The 20158-nt window shown below is 39.1% G+C and overlaps 1 protein-coding gene across 3 annotated transcripts; it reads left to right on the forward strand.

Annotated features, from left to right (window-relative positions):
- Positions 1 to 866: 866 nt before the first annotated feature.
- Positions 867 to 20109, forward strand: LOC115685496 (phospholipid-transporting ATPase 2). Of its 3 annotated transcripts, none has more exons than XM_030610570.2 (25): positions 869 to 1121; positions 2117 to 2335; positions 2609 to 2822; positions 4345 to 4461; positions 5096 to 5188; positions 5267 to 5441; positions 7333 to 7499; positions 9072 to 9176; positions 9923 to 10020; positions 10109 to 10251; positions 11755 to 11851; positions 12005 to 12114; positions 12204 to 12368; positions 13321 to 13475; positions 13583 to 13663; positions 13808 to 13928; positions 14043 to 14149; positions 15182 to 15313; positions 16646 to 16799; positions 17769 to 17886; positions 18051 to 18224; positions 18323 to 18374; positions 18857 to 18984; positions 19159 to 19309; positions 19632 to 20109. In XM_030610570.2, the coding sequence occupies exons 2-25, from the start codon at positions 2211 to 2213 to the stop codon at positions 19965 to 19967; spliced, it is 3318 nt and encodes a 1105-aa protein (XP_030466430.1). In that variant the 5' UTR covers positions 869 to 1121; positions 2117 to 2210; the 3' UTR covers positions 19968 to 20109. The 3 variants fall into 3 exon arrangements, with proteins under 3 accessions (XP_056171241.1, XP_030466430.1, XP_056171240.1); XM_056315265.1 differs by lacking the exon at positions 869 to 1121 and adding an exon at positions 1943 to 2040; XM_056315266.1 differs by lacking the exon at positions 15182 to 15313 and having other exon boundaries at positions 867 to 1121.
- Positions 20110 to 20158: the final 49 nt, after the last annotated feature.

Below are 20158 nucleotides of genomic sequence, written 5' to 3' on the forward strand. Positions count from 1 at the left end.
CCCTTGCCAGATCTGGCGAGGCTCAACCTCGCCGGTAACTGGCGATGCCGGTCTCGCCCAGCCCAGGCGAGGGCGGCCCTCGCCCGACGCCGGCGAGGGCGGCCTCACCTGAGGTCGGCGACCTCCGCCGGCCCCGGCTATGGCCGGCGGAGGAAGAAAAGAAAAAAAAAAGAAAAGGAAAAGGAAAAGAAAAAAAATAGAAAAGGAAAAACGAAAGAAAATGATAAAAAAATTAAAAGTTCTTGTTCGGTCTTTGGAACAAGATCTTTCTCGCCACGGCAGTATTTTGGCCTGGACTCAGTCCTTATTTGAGATTTTTTGGGCACTTCGGATCCTTATTTGAGACTGATTGAGCACTTCAGGTCCTTATTTGACACAATATTCACTTTGAACCCTTTTTTGAGAATTTGACCTCACTTGGGGTCCTTAATTGGAATTTTTCCTAATTTTTTTGAAGTTTTTCCTTTCTTTCTTTCTTTTTTCCTTTTTTCTTTATGGTTTCTCCTTTTAATCTTGGCCTCACTGGCAACTGGCAAGGGCTAGCCTTGCCCATGGCCGGTCCGGTGAGGGCGCCCAGACCGGCCACCAGTAAAGAACAAAGAGAAAAACTAGAAAAAGGAAAAAAGAAAACACAGGAAAAAAAGAAAGAAAAAAAAAGAAATTAAAATTAAATTTATCTTCGGAAGAAAACGCCTTGACCGGTCGGATTATTCCGCCAATTGGTGACCGACGAGGTAAGGCGTTCATTTGGAATTTTCCATGTTTTTTCCTTGTAACGTGGGCCCCATCCTTAACCGGTCGCACAATCAGTTTGAGGATTGACTTCCCTTCCCTTCCCCCGCGCCCCACGCGCCCCTTTTCCCCCGTCATCCGACGGTCCACGGCGCGGCTCACCGCTCCCCGCCCGGCTCCCGCTCCGCCGCACGCAACCATTTCCCCTCCATCGCCTGCTCATACGGACGGTACCTGGAAAACCGAAAGGAACCCGAGAACCGGGAGAAGCAAGGAGAAGGAGGAGAAGAACAGCTCGACGGGGAAGAAATCGGACTCCGATCGCATCTGGAAAAAGTCGGGGAGACGTGAATTCGCACCCGCGGGATCGTGCTGATCCGTCGATTCCGGTGAGCCGATCTCCCTTCTCCATCCGATAAATTCCGTTCCCGTTCGCGCGGTACTCGGCCGTCGGCGTTCCGATCGCGTCCCACGGTCGTGTATCTTGAGCTTGGATCCGAAAATGAGAGCGCGGAGGGCTCCTCGGATTCGGCGATTCGCAGTTTCTTGACTCGAGTCGCGCCCGTTATGGTTTCCAGCATGTTGGGAATCGAATTCTCGCGTCTCCCCGATAGCTTTATGCTCAGCAATTCGCGCGTTGGTTTTGTTTTCAGATTTTGGTCGTCGAATGTTGTGGCTGGAATCAGCTGCGTTTAGATTTTTTTAAGTGAGGTTTGGACTTGGAGGTTCTCTTTTGTTGAGGACAAGGTGGTATTGGGAGGCCGTAAGGTGAACAATTGCGGTAACTCCTTGGCAGTTTAGAAATGTTACAATGATACGGAGTTCGAATTGGAGCTGCATGCCATCAATTGTGCGGCGATAGATAGAATATATCCAGCTATCGTGTTCCGAGCTAACTTGTCGGTGTAAGCAGATACTTGACATGGGTAGTGTAAATTCCTACTTTCCCACTTTGTTACTCCTTTTTAGAAGTGAATCAATGTTCACTGTCAGTCACTGGAACCAAGGAAGCATGAGATTTAAATAACTGCATACCCACATTCAGTTATCGCCTTCGGGAGATCGAAAAGATTAGTCATTTCGCATAGTGAGTGCTAACGGCATCGTGTTTATATCAGTTGGGCGAATTTAATATGCTATGATGCCTCTAGGCCATAGACTAACTCATTGGCATTTTCTTAGGATGCTCAGGATGCGGTAGTCATGGCCTAGTTCATTCGTAGGCATGCGTACATGCCGTCATTATAATAGTTGTCAAATCTCATCATCATGAATCAACATGGAAGGCTTTGATGAAGATTGGCCTTGGTGTGTTGATGCCCTTCAGTTATTTATTTGGCCAGTAGTGTGACTTATGCATATGTTGATGAATATCTCTATTCAGGATGGGAACCACTGGCGGATTTGTTTCTCATTGTGTCCTCTGCATCTGATCGTCTTGAAATGCATAGACTTGATTATCTGCTTCAAGAACAACAATGAAGCGATATGTTGATATCACCGACGACGAATCATCTCCTGATCTCTACTGTGACAACCGAATATCCAACAGAAAATACACTATATTGAATTTTCTTCCAAAGAACTTATGGGAGCAGTTCAGGTGAGCCTCAATTTATTTTATAGTTTTTTTTTTGGTGTCGGTGGGGAGACTTACTTAGATATTGCTAGTCAACAAATAAAAAACGTAGAAAATTCATATGCAGATTGGTTGTGAAACTAAAACAACAGACTCCTGAACAAATCCTTATTTAAGGCAGTCTGCTTACACTTCTTCCACTTCCCATAGCCAATATTGATTCTCATTTACTGATATCGGGAAGTATCTAACTCTGTATATGAATGTAATACAGTTCTGTTTTTTTTCTGTTTTCAGCCGGTTCATGAACCAGTATTTTCTGTTGATTGCCTGCCTTCAGCTATGGTCACTTATTACTCCAGTGAATCCTGCCAGTACATGGGGTCCACTTATCTTTATATTTGCTGTCTCAGCAACAAAAGAGGCATGGGATGATTACAATAGATATCTCTCTGACAAGAAGGCAAATGAGAGAGAAGTATGGATTGTCCGTCATGGAGTAAAAAAATTGGTAAAGAAATCATTCTCAAGTTCCCCTAGCCCTTTGTCCCCAAAAAAATCCCCCCTATTTTTTTTCTGCGGAAGGAAGCTGTTTCTTTCTTTTAACTGTTGCAGAATGGCTACTGATCTTCTCAAGGGCTTTTATCATGTGGATTGGTTTGTTAGTTATTGCATGTTTGCCACTGATTTGAACTTTTCAGATTATAGAAGTCTGGTAGTTAATTATAGTTTCTGTCATTTGCTGTTTTTCCCTCTCCGTAGATCACAGTGCTCCCTATGCTGATAATGGTTTCTATTTAGTATATACAATATAGAAGTATTGTTGTTACGTGGTCGTTACAGAATTTACCCATAGTTCATGTTCATAACCTTCAGCGATTATGAAATGAAAATATGTATGCTTTCTGACTATTAGCTGTATAACTGAAATGCCAGTTCAATCAAAGTAGTAACTTTCCTTCGTATATTTGAAAACTACCGATACATGAAATCTAATTTTTAGGCAGGTTTTCTAGAGAAAGTGATGTTTAGAAAGCAAGGCTCTATATATCTCAAATGTGACCTCAGTAGGCTAATGGTGGATTTACCAATTCCTGGCCTAGCAACATTATGTAGGCAGCCAATAGGCTTCCAGCCAACTCAGCTGTGTCAACCTGTTCCTGATGTGCAGGGTGTTGCAAATCTCCTTTCATAGTTCGGCGTCCCTATTGTCTCAATACTTCTACTAAAGCAGGACATGCTACGTTCATAGTTAATGTTGGTCTGTTTGATAGGTCTGTTTGAGAGTATGCCCCTAGGAAAGATATACCCTGTTTAGGTTATTGATGGGATTAGTGGCTTTTTAAACTGAGCTTCACCTCTTTGATTGGAAAAGGCGGTTGGATTTGATAATGGTTCGGTGCCTGGGAGCACAGACAAAGAGGAATTGTGCATAATATTTGCAGCCCTAAGAGAGCAACTTGAGATTATGATAATCTACATCATGTGTATCTTCATCTCCTGTTTTGAATTAATAATGGTGAGATGAGAGTGCTCCTCATGTTTCAGATAAGAGTAGAGTTGTAGAACTATGGAGACCTCATATTTCATCATAACCATTGAATAAAGAGGACACAAAAGAAATGTTTTGCCTCAAAAAGAAGCTCTTGTCTAGTCCACTTGCACTTGGAGAACCAATTTGAATGATATAAAGTTTATTAACATAATATTCTACTTTGACACATAAAATGATGGTGGTTATTTGTTATATTTAGTTTGATGACGTTGCAGATGTTATACAGATAAGACAGCATTGTGCCCCTCAGGGTCTGAACTTCATTTTGCTTTTAAGCGTAATTATAGTTGCTATAATAAGGGCTTGGGGATGAATCGAGCCCAAAGTATCTTTGGGGGGACTCTGAATCAATGGAAATGTGTGATAGTTGTTGATAGTCTACTTCATATCCTGAAATGACTTTATTTATACACCTCTGATTTTCAAGAAAATAACTGTGTGCTTACTTTTCTTTTAAATTATGTGCCCTCTCTTCTAGATTCAGGCGCAGGACATTCGTGTTGGTAACATTGTATGGCTTCGTGAGAATGATGAAGCACCATGCGATCTAGTTTTGCTTGGATCATCCGATCCACAGGGACTCTGCTATATAGAGGTAATGAATGAACCTTTCTTGTGCCTAATTGAAAACTTGAGCAGCTTTGACTTTAGCCAGGGCAGATCCTCTAGTGTCGTTCCTCTTATATGTTATGGTTAGATTTTAAGCAGATATTAGGGCTGTGCTATCTGCGCGAAAGAATTGGTGTGCAACTCATTAGCTGTTCAGCATGCCTAAGAGGGATGAGAGACTTCAAACCTAAGTTTTACGGCACATATTCTAGTATGAGGATAGATTAGTATAAAATGCCCTAACAACTATAATGCTCGAGCTAAAACATGTAAGATCAGGAGTCAAATAATTCATCCAGGTCAGCTGTCCGGTCTATCATCGATTTAAGAAAATAATTTCAACATATTACCATCCTCGGCACTTGGTGTTGGGCATTGTGCTAGGCCAGTCACTCACCACTTAGATTTGTCCGGCATTTAGTTTACATCTTGCCACTGAGTGCTTTAAGTCATCTTTCCAAATATATAAATTTCCGTGAGAATTATTGTTAGCGTATTGATGTGAATTTGAAAAGAAAAATATGATGCAATTCATCTAATTTTGTCGGTACACTACTTTTGTTGTATCAATTTCATGTCCTTCTTTAAAAGGATTATGTAGTCTCTTGTAACATGTGCAGACGGCTGCCCTTGACGGTGAAACCGATTTAAAGACAAGGGTTGTACCTTCTGCTTGCATGGGAATCGATCCTGAACTGTTGCACAAAATCAAGGCAAGAATGTTACCTATATTTTGGTGAACCATCCTGGTTGTTTATCCTGGCTAATATTATGAAAGGGATCTTCAACAGGGTGTTATTGAGTGCCCCAGTCCTGATAGGGACATCAGAAGATTTGATGCTAACCTTCGATTACTTCCTCCATTTCTTGACAATGACGTGTGCCCTTTAACCATAAAAAACACCATTCTTCAAACATGCTACTTGCGGAATACAGAGTGGGCTTGTGGAGTAGCTGTTTATACAGGTGTGTTGGCTAGAACAACTTTATTTCTCAGTATTTGACTAGGCGAAGTAAAGTCCTTCGAAATGAGCTTTTTTAATTCTTCATTTCTTTGTATTTGGCTTGTTAAGAATAAGGATGAGAAAGATGGGAAAGAGATGCGTGCGTGGGTGAGTGCATGCGGGCGAGTGTGCGTACGCATGAGAGAGAGAGAGAGAGAGCATGTAGACATCGAGTTGTGATGACTTGGACTAAGATGGACATGCCAAATGTGGAAGACAACTTGCCACATTGCAATTAGCCAGTTAAGCATTAAATTTTGCTACTGTGGATGGTGTTGGCATCAAGTTATCCTGGCTTTAGCTAACAATAAAATGAACTAGTAACTATGAGCAGAATCTAAATGAATTTGAAATTAGAGAAGTTCCACCATTGCTACTGTGGAGGCAAGCATTGGAGGTTCAAGAAAAGATCTGTAGAAGGTGTTTGGCAGATAGAAGACATCACGATAAAGATAGTTCATAATGTATTCAAGTTTAGAAGAAAGAAATGGATAGGCAATTCTGGAAATTACGTGGTTATGTGTGTTTTTAGCTTCATATATGTATGTGGTAAAAGCATGCACTTTTCATATAACTCGTTTTTTCCAGCTCTTTGGTTGGGGGAGTAGCATTAGGATGACAATGTTATTGGTGTTTGCTTCTTTCTACTGTCTTCTTTGGGGTTTGCAGGGAATGATGTGCTGGAAGGGGGAAAAGTGTCAAAAAAGTCTTAAACCTATTGCATTGATGCTAATTTAGTTTAAAATCTTTTTTTGGTGCCAATTCAGTCCTAAATCTTTTTGTCTTTGTGGTAATTCAGTCCTTCCGGTTAAATTTGGCCGGATATTGCTGACGTGGACGCCGGGCGGGCTTACGTGGCACCGCCGGCGATGACGTGGACAACTTTTAATAATATTGTAATATTTTTCGAATTTTTTAAATTTATTTTAAAAAAAATCTTTTTCTTTTCTTTTCTTTCTATTTCTTTTTTTTTTTTCTTTTCCTTTCTTCTTCCTCCTCGGCGACCAGCTGGAGGCTAGGGCCGGCTAGCCCCGTTGGCCACTTGCGAGGCTCGCCCTCGCCAACGGCGGCGAAGGTGAGTCTCTCCCAGCCGCTGGCGAGGCTTGCCTCACCCTCGCCAGTGGCTGCGAGGACGTGGCCTTCGACCTTGCCGCCTTTGGCAAGCCTCGCCAGCCCAGCATGAGGCCACCCTCGTGGCCATCCTGCAAGGTTGAAGGCCGTGACCTTGCAGCCATTGGCGAGGGCGAGGCAAGCCTTCGCTGTTGCTGGCGAGGTTGAGCCTCGCAGTGGTCGGCGGGGCTCGCTTGAGGAAGAAGAAAGGGAAAGAAAAAAAGAAAAAGAAAAAGAAAAGAAAAGAAAAGAAAATTAAAAAAAAAATCGAAAAAAATTAAAATATTATTAAAAGTTATCCACATCATCGCCGACAGTACCCTGTAGGTCGACCGGTGTCCACGTTAGCAATATCCGGCCAAAATGAACCGGAAGGATTGAATTGGCACAAAGACAAAAGGTTTAGGACTAATTGGCACCAAAAAAAGGTTTAGGAGTAAATTGGCACCAATGCAATAGGTTTAGGACTTTTCTAACACTTTTCCCACTGAAAAGGGAAGCTTCCGATCATAGTCTAATGATCGTAAGTTTTGCTCCCTCAATGGAGTTATATATTAATAGCTAGAAAACTTAGTTCTTGTGGATACACAGGATTATACTTGTATTGTAGCAGAATACGAGAAAGTTCTAATGACATATGCATTGACACTATTGCTTTCTTTGTCACATAAATAATAACTGCTAGTGCCTCACCATTAAGGGTGCAATTAAGGCGCATATTTCTTTTTGATTTATTGCTTCAGGTAATGAAACAAAGATGGGTATGAGCAGGGGTGTACCAGAGCCTAAGCTTACAGCTGTGGATGCCATGATTGACAAGTTGACTGGAGCCATATTTATCTTCCAAATAGTTGTTGTAATGGTTTTGGGGATAGCTGGTAATGTATGGAAGGACACGGAAGCAATAAAGGTTAGTGAGATCAACTAAGCTCCTACCATGTAAACTTCTTGTTGATTGATTTTCAAGTCATATGGAATTGAACTTCTTTTTCTGGAAAACTTCTACATGTCATTTGGTGGGACATCTATTTGCTTTATGATTCCACCATTTTGATTCCACATTTTGATTATCTTATTTCCTGCGTTGCAAAGTGAAAGTACTTTCATAAGTATTGCTTTTTAAAACTTCGTACTTCAGAGTAATAGTGCATGGCTGAGGAGAGAGTGCATATAAAAGCTGGTAGAAAGATATTGAACTAAATGTCAGATGCGTTAGCTAAGATCATAAATATCTTCATGAATTAAGATCTAGCAATTAATCTCCTGAAGGATACAGTGTAGTTTTCATAACGTTCACTGAGTAAAATTTTCTGGAAAAATTAAACATATTTTAAAGCCAAGCTGTTGGAACTATTTTCTTGACCTTCGAGTTTTTTTAAGTTTCTAGTCATAAGCAATGGGATTTGGTAACAACAAATTGTGTAGCTCAAGTATCTACTAACAATAGACAAGTGAGGTGATTTCAGAGTTTATGCACATGAATATCCAGTGATTTCATAAAATGGGAATGGTTATATGCTAGTCTTCAAATATTTTGACTTGGTGATATGACTCCAACATTCCTTTGTGGAAAACATTGCATGCCTTCATTTGCTGAGGGGTGAGGTGAGGTTTTTTTCTTCAGTGAAAGAAACATCATCATTCACATCATTCGTGGTCAAACTACTGTCAAGTGCATCCTTATACAAAATATCCTTAATAGCGTCGGGGATGCTAGTGAAAAATAGTAAACTGCATATGCTGCTCCTTTCCCAATCTAGCCAGAATGTCCGCGCATCCATTTGCTTCTCTGTATATCTGCTCATTCCCCTAGGTGAGATTTGCTCTATCACTAAAGTTTGGAAACAGCCATTAGTTCAATGTCTGCTGTATATCTGGTCCTGCCGACTTTTGATTACGTTTCTGGTGAACCAATCATCTATGAACTCCACTTTGCTTTGAGTATCTCTACTGTTCTTTTGCACTTTTGAATCTCTCTTTTTACCTTAGTTATATGGATGTCATTTGAGTATTTTAATCTTAGTTCTTCAGTTGCTATCTATTTACGTCCGTAGTCCTTGATAAATTGCCTCATTCTTAAATAGACAATACATATTAGACGGCTTTGTTTATAAAAAAAATTCTTATTAGACAGCTTCATTTGCTTTATGGTTCTGTTCTTCAACAGTTTATACAGTGAGAGTTTGTGTCCTTAGATGAATTATCACCTATGGCTCTGTAATGTCTTTATACGGTCCCATGGTAGTCTGTGATTCATGATCTCTTTCTTTTTTTATTCTTTTGTTAATGCTTTCCTGGTGTCTATATTCTTGCCCATGACTTATATGGAAGAGGCTCTGGAATGTAGTTATTGTTTGTTTTTTCCTATTATGCCACTTGGATTTGCTTTTTCCTAGTAAAGTTGACCCCCTTATGTTTAACTGCAATTTGCAGCATAAGCTGATTTTGTATTTCCTTCTTTTTGGATCCTTTTTTGGTGAAGCAATGGTATGTCATGTATCCACACAAAGGTCCCTGGTATGAGCTCTTGGTCATACCTTTGCGGTTTGAGCTTCTTTGTTCCATCATGATTCCCATATCTATTAAGGTGAGATGTCAAGATTATGATTGAATAATCGCAAAAATTTCTTCTTTATCGTAGCATTTTGATCTTTGTTGGAGTTGACCTATTGCAAGAAAGGTAACTTTAACTTTTAGGAAGAAAGGAAATATGACGCGGCTCGAGGAAAAAAAAGGGCTGTTCTATGTAATCATTCTTTCTTTACGAATTAAGTCTTGACTCTTCAAGATTCTTGCAGCAGTTTTTCTGTGCATTATGCAGACATCAAGATTGGTTTTCCATCAAATCATAATGGAAATTATAGCTAGTAAAGCTGCTATTTACATTCTCACAAACAGCTGAAGTCTATGAATTCGGTGATACCATTGTAATGAAACGAAAACTTGTTAGAGAGGTGATCAAAGTTTTGATAAAGTATTAGAGGCTTCTACCTGCCTCAGTACAGGTGGTTGCTCTGGTAGTGAAGATGGAAGTGGCCAAAAATGCTTAGAGTTGCTTAGTGGTTAGTGCCGGGAGCTGGAACTAACTTTTTGAATCAATCCAGTTAATTTTTGCTATGCATAGGCAATTGAGCTACTATGTCAACTTTGACTGAATCAAATGATTTTGCTGGTAATGTGTAGCTTTACCTAACAAAAAGAGAGTGGTAGCTTGGCCTAATATCCTGTGTTCTATTTCAAGCTGGAGACTACAGAAATGTTTTAGAGAAATTCTGCACTAAAAGAGCTTCAGATAAATTAGTAACTTTGAGAACATTGAACAACTTTTGGCAGGTATCTCTGGACCTCGTGAAAAGTCTATATGCAAAATTTATTGATTGGGATCAGAAAATGATTGACCAGGAAACTGGTACTCGTGCCCATGCTACAAAGTAAGTTGTGTAACTTAAGAAACCGGTACTAGAGATTGGCATATCTTGAAAGCATTTTTATGTAGCAAATGTTCTCTCCCCTTGGCAGCACAGCAATAAGTGAGGACTTGGGCCAAGTTGAATACATTCTGACTGACAAAACTGGAACACTCACCGAAAACAAGATGATTTTTAGAAGATGCTGCATCAGTGGCAAATTTCATGGAAATGAATCTGGGGATGCCTTGAAAGGTCCTGATTCTGTTAAAGCATGCGACACCTTTCTTTCTATGTGATCATTCTTTCTAGTCCTTGGAGCATTAGCAGTTGAAAATCTTGTTGCCATTTTGTACATGAAAATAATCAAAGTAAAAAAGAGGTTCTCTAGGTAATTAGAATCATTAGTGGGGATTGCCATTGGTACGTTTAGTCTAGTAAGGTCTGCAAACTTGCTTGAGTATTTTTGGTCCAGGAGTGGAGTTATACATGGTTTTTTTTTTCCGGATCCAGGTTGCCATTATGTTAGGTCCACTTCTTTTGAGGAATCAGGCACGTTCAATAATAAACCCGCTTAGTTAATTGTAAGAAAGAAATGCCATTGGCTCTACTTTTCCACCTCGTTAAACCTAATAATCCTTGCAATTGCAATGAGATTAATGCATCAACTGGCCTAAAGGATTTTCCTCTTATAGTTGCTCGAAAACTGAAAGGGAGGGGAGATGGTAAATGATGTTTCTGGTTACACGAATAAATAGAGAGACCGGCTGAGGGCAAAGGGAAAATTGATCACTACCTTTTTCGAGAGATGACATTGTCATGAGTGATCGAGTTTCTCCTGATACAAGCCTTTTTTGCTGCTGTATTTTATTAGTTTAGTTTCCTTCAATTGGACTTATCAAGTGGGCTGGTGGCCGATGGGTAACAACCCATTTCATATAAACACCCAAGCTACTCTATTCATCTGATGAACATCGTTTGGGACATTTGGCAGCAATAGCCTAGAATGTTACAAGTTGCTTCTGAGGAGTAATGTTTCAGTAGCATAGAAGTAGCATTGTCTGCTAAATAAATTCCGTATTCTTGATTGAAAGCATTGGGTGGCTTTGTTGCAAAAGGTCTGGACCTGCATGTATATATGCTAAAATGTGGCTTGTAATACACAAGCAGAGTTGTGGCTATGACCATTTTGTATGATTTGTGTTTAGATCAGATACTCTGGGCCTTTATGAGTCATGGAAGGATATAGGGTCCTGACATCAGATTTTGTCCTCAATGTATAGCACTGCTCCAGTTCTTTCACAATTTAAGTTATTATTTGAGTTATTGAATAAATTATTTAACTCAACATGTGAACGCTATGTTCGTGTGCCCTATACTGAGAGAAGAAGGTAGAAAAGATGTTGTCAAGTTTAGATTAAAATGCTTGCATGTCATCTATTTCAATTCCTAAATGTTAGTGGTAAAATCACCTATTTCAGTTCCTAAAAATTCGTGTTAAAGTAATTTTTGATTCAATGAATGTGATGATGTGGGATCTTACAGCTAAGTCATTGAGGTAATTTATAGCATTTGAAGCTACTTGTTGTATCAGTTGGAGATTGCTTTCGAAGTTTGCACAGCAATGTAGAATTACCATGCCTAATCAAAACTGCAAACTGATGTTGTGCTTGAATCTCGTGCTGTCACCATCTAGTGTATTTGATCACTTCCTGCGACCAACTTTGCTCTTATAAGTAGTTTTCCTTTTGTATACAGATGTGGAACTGCTTAATGCTATTGACTCTGGCTCTCCAGATGTTATCAGATTTCTAACAGTTATGGCAATATGCAACACAGTTATCCCTGTGCAAAGGTGATCCCAACTTTTTCCTGGCCAGTTGCTCTTCCATATCTGAAGTTACTGATTGTATTGGCAATTCACCATACAGATACCATTTGGACATGCATGCCATGTACTTCTGCTACAGTTTTTAAAGGTGCCTTTGCTTTTATTTTCTTGCTGCAGTAAAACTGGAGCAATCTTATATAAGGCGCAATCTCAGGATGAAGATGCTCTTGTTCATGCTGCTGCAAAACTGCATATGGTTCTTTTCAATAGGAATGCAAATATTATCGGTACCAGTCATTTTCTTTTTTGTCTCTTGTACTCTGCATAGTCATCTATGTTTAATTAAAATGACTAATATCTATATTGTATCTTGCAGAGATTAGGTTCAATGGAACAGTTATTCATTATGAGGTATTGGAAACTCTAGAGTTCACATCTGATAGGAAAAGGATGTCCATAGTGGTGAAAAACTGCCAGAATGGAAAGATATTTCTGTTGACCAAAGGAGCAGATGAAGCAATACTTCCTTATGCCAATCCTGGTTAGCCCCATCCTCATGCTAAAACTTGTTGGATGAAAAGAGCTGTTCAGATGTTTAGACATGGTGTTTTTGATTTTGAGGGACCATTTCTGGTTATACCCTACTCAACCATATAAAAGTACTCCGCTGCCTATCAGATGTTGAAAAAATGGCACCTTGTTCTTGTAAGCGTATTCTTCGGTAATATTTCTCCGGTTAGAGATCAAGGATTTCTCGTTTTTTGTTATCTTTAATTGTTGTCAGACTTTTGAGCGTTCAAGGAGGAGGGAGATATTGTTTTTCTTTTGATTAGTTGATTTGGTTGTATGTCAAGCTTAAGTATTTATATACTCTTTTCCTTTTGATGGGATGCTTCTTCAGGAATTTAAAATGGTAGCAGTGTTCAGGGAATGCTATTGAATCTTCTAGGTTGGAATATGATGATTTCAGCACATGTCATCTACCTTCTGCTGATAACACCTGCTTCTTATTTGAGGATTTGCGCTCAATGATGAGTTGATTTTATTGAAGATTTTTAAAAACAAAATTTTCAGATGCCACATCAACTTTCAGGGGTAATCTTAAAAAAGTAACCTTTTTATATACAAAGGGAGCTTGTTGCATACAGCTGGTGGCTGGATTGCCTGGTGCATGCTTCAAAATGCTACTTTTGTAGTGTTGGAAATTCATAAAAAATAGCCATATTGAAAGTCTTCCTGTTTGCCTGATTTTGGTATTGATTTCAGTGAGAATTTGACCTAGGGATCAATATTTCAGGCACTTGATTTGTCATTTTAGATTCAGTAGGTGTAATGTAACTTGTGTCAGACTGCAATAGCTAGTTATGGTGCTCTTACATGTCTTTCTTTACACCCTGAAAACCAAGAAATAGATATCGGAGTGTTAATGGTGCAATTTGTTGGTTCCTTAATTATGAGTATATAAATATTTGACTACTTCCATTATTTTCCAGGGCAACAAACAAGGACCTTTGTGGAAGCTGTTGATCAATATTCTCAACTGGGTTTACGCACTTTATGCTTGGCTTGGCGTGAACTAATGGCTGATGAATATCATGAATGGTCTCTATCATTCAAAGAGGCTAATAGTACATTGGTTGATAGGGAGGTAAATGGTACACTAATCATTGTTCTGTTATTTTCCTTTTATACATAACCTTTCCGGCTTATTCTTAGATAGTGTTTCTTGATTTCCTGAATTAATTGGATTTGCAGTGGAGAATAGCGGAGGTGTGTCAAAGAATTGAGCATGATTTTGAAGTTCTTGGAGTCACTGCAATAGAGGATCGTCTTCAGGTGACTATTTAAATGTCTCTCGGACATTCTGCATCTGCATATACTTTTCCCCTTTCAGAGGGCTCCATTTTCCCATGCTCTTTCTAATATGACTTTAGGATGATGTCGTATTTGAACAATGATATATCTTACATTACTACTCAGGATGGTGTACCAGAAACAATTGAGACGCTCAGAAGAGCGGGAATAAATTTTTGGATGCTTACTGGTGACAAGCAGAACACTGCCATACAGATTGCACTGTCTTGCAACTTCATATCTCCAGGTTGATTGATTTTATTTTGCATTTCTGCTCATCATGTGCTGGAGAATGAGGAAGATAGAATCTAACAGCAGAATTTATGCTTTCCTGACCTCCCTCGCTTCGCATTTCTTGCAGAGCCCAAGGGTCAGCTTCTTCTAATTGATGGGAAAACCAAAGATGAAGTTTGTAGGAGCTTAGAAAGAGTTTTGCTCACAATGAGGATAACTTCCTCAGAACCTAAGGTAAAGTTTATAGACTTCATATGGTAAATCATGTGCGTCAATAAATGTTCACCTTACCACTTTCTTAGGTCAGTCAATTCTCTCTTGCTGTGTTATTGTGTAGCATTTTGTTGGCTTGATATTGTATGAGAAAAAAAATAGCATTTGATTGTCTTAATAGAATGTTTCTTGATGATAAATACTTGCCTTTGGCAACGCTTAAACTAAGAAGGTTGAATTGGGTTGGACATTTTTTGGTCATAGTACTTGTATCGCTGGGAATCTTTTTGGGCGCTTTTGTATGACATAAATTAAGTAGGGTAAATTTCATTAGAGGTCACTAAGAGGGTGAAACACCGCCACGTAATTATTAGAACAAAATTATCCATCGAATTTGGCGATGACTTTAATTTGAAGGAGCCACATAGCCTTGACTTTGAATGTTCACATATGTAGGCATGCATTTTGAAGAGCGTAAACCATTTAAATCCGGTGCTAAATCCTAGCTTTCAATATTTGACCCCTTTCTAGTAGTCTTATGGGAGCTTTAGGGTGATCGGTCTTCTAGGAGCTTTGGGGTGATTTACATCCAGTGGGCCTCCCTCTAGCAATTGAGTTATCTATTCCTGGCAAAGTTCTAGAATAATGGGTACTATCGTAAAGGTGAACATAGTAGACGTCTGTTGGCATTCCAGTCTGTAAAGTATAAGGACTTCTGCTCTTCCTTGACAATTTTTGGGTTGGTTTTTCCTGCGACAATAGATGACAAACAGGCACAGACAAAAATTACATTTTCTGTATCCGTTCTAGAAAGATACCCTTATTGCTTCTTGAATAATCTTCTTGTTGGTCTAGAGTGCCGCTAATTATTCCTCCTAAATAAAATGCTGAGATGTAATGAGGGTTAAACCACTCAGCTGTTTGTCACTTTCTACACCTGACACCTATAGTTATGAGCTCAAGTTATATGTTCAATGGATCAGCTTGGGTGCAAATTTATTAATGTGATTGTTGCTTCATGGTTTTCGGTAACCAGCTTTTCCCTTGAATTAGGATGTGGCATTTGTTGTTGATGGATGGTCTCTTGAAATTGCTCTGACATATCATCGGAAGGCTTTCACTGACTTAGCCATATTATCAAGGACAGCTATATGTTGCCGGGTGACACCATCGCAAAAAGCTCAGGTAATTCTACTGAAAAGTGTCTATATTTGGTGTTAGATTATGACAGAAGTCTTGGGTAATCAGTGATAGGCTAGGATTTTTTTTTAAAAATTTTCTAATTGGTGTTATTTTACCAGAATCTTGCATCTCTTTATTTGCATATGATCGCTTACCAGATTAGAGAATCATCAGCTTATTGTCACTCGATCAAATAGCAGATCAGAGAATCACCAGTAGATTGTTTGTTTAATACAAACTGAACTTATTTGCTGCCTAAGAACTTAGCCACCTTGTAGTTCTTGGTATGTGAAGATACGTTGTTAGGTGCTCCATTTTATTTTCCCATTGAGGGGGGAATTGGCCCAAAAATTGGATAGGGGTCAAGATGCGGTCGGGCGCCAGCAGCTGAGTCAACTCAAGTGTTTAATGAATTTTAGATGTGGTAATAAGATGGGGAAATTAAGTGTATGGAGCATGTTAGTTAATATATTATATAGACAGTACAAGCCCGTTTCTCGGTAGTTTGGGATCTTTGGACAAACAATTGTCTAACATGGTAATGGAGTAAAGATGAAGAGTCTTAATCCTCGCTCTCATTTTTATCTTGCCTCTGTTCTAATTATTGTGTTTTGTTTTCACTTGTCTGTTCAATATGGTTACATGCATGTTTCACCTGTAAGGCTTAGCTAACATTTGATGGGGTGTGGTAAAAATATGTTATACCGTTTTTGTGACAGCTTAAGCCTTTGGGACCAATGGTTGTCTACTAGTATAGAAGGTTTCGCCCCTTTTAACTTGATGATTTGTATCATTGTCAAATAATTTATATTTGCAGGAAACTCCTGTACCTTTGGCTTCTGCTGGTCCTCTGAATTTCACTTGAATATGTCTAAAGCTGTTTTGAGAACATTGTGCCTTTAAAGTTACATGAGTATCATGACAAGAACCTAAAAAATGATATAGAAGTTCAAACTATATAGCAACAAAGCTTTATCTTTGTTGATTATTGTGTATATCCTCTATTTGAGTAGAATGATCTTCATTATGGGGTTAGACTTGAAGTTGCTTTTTGGGAGCTGAACATGTTCAAGATAGGAGGTAGAAAGTCCGGTGATGTTTACTCTTCATAATATTGTGGTAACTGTGAATTTAGTTTTTTTTTAAAGTAATATTAATTACAGTATATTATGCTTGTACATGATTTTTAAATTGTGATGGCGGTATGAAAAAACCAATAATTACTTTTATTAATATTTAAAATATATCTAACCACTAATTGCTATTGTTGTTCCTATTGTCCTAAATATACAATTTCAGCCACATTACGTGTCATATCTTGTGTTCCTCGTGCAGCTTGTGCAACTCTTAAAATCATGTGACTACAGAACCTTGGCCATTGGAGATGGTGGAAACGATGTCAAGATGATTCAACAAGCTGACATAGGAATTGGCATTAGTGGTAGAGAAGGACTACAGGCAGCTAGGGCTGCTGATTATAGCATTGGGAGTAAGTATTGCTGCTCATGTCCAATGTGTGTTCTTTTCTGGTTTGGATGTTTGCATGGACATCAAATCATTCGTACTTCACGGCTATAAATATGTAGAATGTGTGGTCATTTGAAGAAACAATGTTGCTAATTCAGAAAATAGATTCCTTTTGGACTTCTTTTGTTGAAAATGCCGAAAGATTTTGGGTTCTATGGGCTGGACCGCTGGTACTTCACACCTAGGAAGCACGAACACTCTCCGGGGGCCTCCGTGTCTGTGTCGGCCACCGACACTCATTCAACACTTTTTTTTTTATTATTTATTCATTTGTGGATTTGAATCAAATTAATTTGATTAATAATCATAAAAATGATAATTTATCATGTATATATATATATATATATATATAGACATTTAAAATACAATGTGTCCCAACGTGTCAGAATTCTCTATATTTTGAGAAATGACATGTTGGCATGTCATGTTGTGTTGTGTCGTGTGTCGATGTCGGTGCTACTTAGCTTCACACCTTATTAAGGGTATTAAGTTGCTATTTCTTCTGTGGAAACTGACCTCTGCTGTAGATAATCATGACTCTATGCAGTCTCAGCTATACGCAGTAGTAACGTCGTGTGGGCAGCACTTTTATTATCTAACCATAAAGAAGTTCACATTATTCCGATGGAGAGACCGGTGTGCTGGGAAGTTCTACCTGTAGAAACGGGAATAGTAGGATGGTCTGTGAAAGTGGGGAGATTATTAGATCTAAAATTTCTCTGAAATTAAATGGGGATGACCAGTATACATATTTGGGTCTGGTCAACAAGTTTCATGTTCCAGGAGATCATTTCATCTGGCTCAACCTTTGAAATACTTTATTATTGGGATTATTCTTTCAGAATATGTGGCATGTATTGTTTTATAGTTTCCTCTATGTGCTTGCTGCCATGGGACTTCTAAATGTTGACTTTCTGACTGGTGTCTACAGAATTCAGATTTCTGAAAAGATTGATACTGGTTCATGGGCGATACTCCTACAACCGAACAGCATTTCTCTCGCAGTATTCTTTCTATAAATCATTACTCATATGTTTCATCCAAATCTTGTGAGTTCCCATCATTATGGTTCCTCTCTCTCTCTCTCTCTCTCTCTCTCTCTCTCTCTCTCTCTCTCTCTCTCTCTGTACTGTGTCTCTGTGCTTGCATGCTCTTGTGCATGCATGTACACCTTACGCTTGTACCTGTTGTTCTAACACAAACACACTACCAGTTTCTCCTTCGTATCAGGTATTTCTGGAACCAGTCTTTTCAACTCGGTTAGTTTGATGGCCTACAATGTTTTCTACACCAGCATCCCTGTCTTAGTTAGTGTACTTGACAAAGATGTTGGTGAAGAGACCGTTATGCAGCATCCACAAATTCTTTTTTACTGCCAAGCTGGGAGGTGTGTCCTCAATTTGTTGTGAGATCATGAGCATAGGATTTTACTCTCTTTTGGCTCTCGGTGCAGAAAATTTTCTTTAACGTTACTTCTTGAAACAGGCTTCTGAATCCTAGCACATTTGCTGGATGGTTTGGACGATCACTTTTTCATGTAAGTGCAAATTTAGACCGTTTCTTGTTCTGTGATTTTACTTTTTCAGAAAGATTAGCTGACCGCAGGTTCTTTTCTCTGATTCAACAGAATTGAATAATAATTTTGTTGATCAAATTATAGGAACAGCTAATGGTGACCCCCTGAACTTTGGAAAAATATCTAAGATGCCATTGTATGAGTATGGAATTTCATATTCTCTTTTCGATATGAAATTCTAGTATATATGAGTACCCTTTTGGTTGCCTTAAGTGAAACGAAGTCATGGCTATGTGATTGTACACTGAGAAGGTCGTCTTTGGATATACCACAGTCATTTGCCAGCTTCATTCCTTGGAAGGCCAAATATTCAAGTAATACATTTTAGCCTGTTAGAGGATTCGGTCTTGTGTGAAATAAAGCAATTGGACATTACACAATTTAATTGACTGCTGGCTCGTGCTTGTTATTCTGTGTTTAATGAATGTGGCTTGTAAATGCAGGCGGTTGTTGTATTTGCCATCAGCATGCGTGCATATGCTTTTGAGAAGAGCGAAATGGAGGAGGTATCTATGGTAGCGCTCTCTGGATGTATATGGTTGCAAGCCTTCGTGGTGACACTGGAAACAAAGTAAGCTTCGCGATATTCACTGTTTTGCTACTATAAGTTTGGCTTTTTTCGATACTTCATGTTCCTAGTGAAAAAATTAATGGGTCATGGCTTCATGCTGAGTTATTTGTTATGCAGTTTTTTCTTTGACTGCTTGTCAATTGGTAATACCTTAAACTTCGATTGCAAATGCAGCTCGTTCACTATATTGCAACATCTCGCCATATGGGGAAATTTGCTTGCATTCTACATCATGAACTGGATGTTCAGTGCCATCCCTTCATCAGGGATGTATACGATAATGTTCCGGTTGTGCCAACAACCGTCTTACTGGCTAACTATGTTGGTGAGTATTTGTTTTGTTGATGCATGTTCCATTTGGGCTCAATTATCTCTCTTTTTAGCAGTCAATTATGGCGAAGCTATTCTACAAGAAAGGATTATCAGGTTAAGGTAATCGCACAAAATTAAGATGATATGGCAGCGGTGACCGAAATAATTACTACATTGCATATTTTTCTCTGTACATTTTCACTGTATCTCCTCTAAACCCGAGCAATACGATCTGGACAAGTGCAAATGAACCAAAATGCACTCTTGATGCTAGATTAAGGTTGCGTGCGCTCTTTCTAACCGAACAAGTTTTTTTTTTTTTTTTCATCTCGCAGGTCATAGTCGGAGCAGGAATGGGTCCTATTCTAGCTCTTAAGTATTTCAGATATACATACAGACCTAATCAAATCAATAAACTCCAGCAGGCCGAACGCATGGGGGGACCGATTTTGTCCCTGGGAAACATAGAACCACAGCCAAGGTCGACAGAGAGGGACGTTTCTCCGTTGTCAATCACTCAACCCAAGAACAGAAATCCAGTCTACGAGCCTTTACTTTCGGATTCTCCCAATTCCACCAGGAAGTCTTTCGGGGCCGGAACCCCCTTCGATTTCTTTCAGTCGCAGACTAGATTGTCTTCGAGTTACTCGCGAAATTGTAAGGACAACTAGATCGCCAATTCTTTTTTCTTTCTCTATCCTATTGGAACTTGTATAGCACCCTCTTTATCCAATTGCTTTTACGGAAGAACGATCTTTTGTATGGAGATATTAGAGTTTGTATAATAGAAGGAACACTTTTACTATGCTTTTAGGAATGATCAAAGTATATTTTCGCACTTCTTACCTTACCAAAAAAAAAA

This window comes from Syzygium oleosum, unplaced genomic scaffold (genome assembly GCF_021117445.2).
Source record: "Syzygium oleosum isolate NSW1041296 unplaced genomic scaffold, Sole_v2.1 Sole_v2.10, whole genome shotgun sequence".
Taxonomy (NCBI): Eukaryota; Viridiplantae; Streptophyta; class Magnoliopsida; order Myrtales; family Myrtaceae; genus Syzygium; species Syzygium oleosum.

Bases quoted from the DNA above. Each gene is read 5' to 3' on its own strand.
- LOC115685496 (XM_030610570.2), top strand. From the start codon at position 2,211: ATGAAGCGATATGTTGATATCACCGACGACGAATCATCTCCTGATCTC. The intron at 2,336-2,608 runs GTGAGCCTCAAT...TTCTGTTTTCAG, and splicing joins AACTTATGGGAGCAGTTCAG to CCGGTTCATGAACCAGTATT. The intron at 16,800-17,768 runs GTAAGTATTGCT...TGGTGTCTACAG, and splicing joins TGCTGATTATAGCATTGGGA to AATTCAGATTTCTGAAAAGA.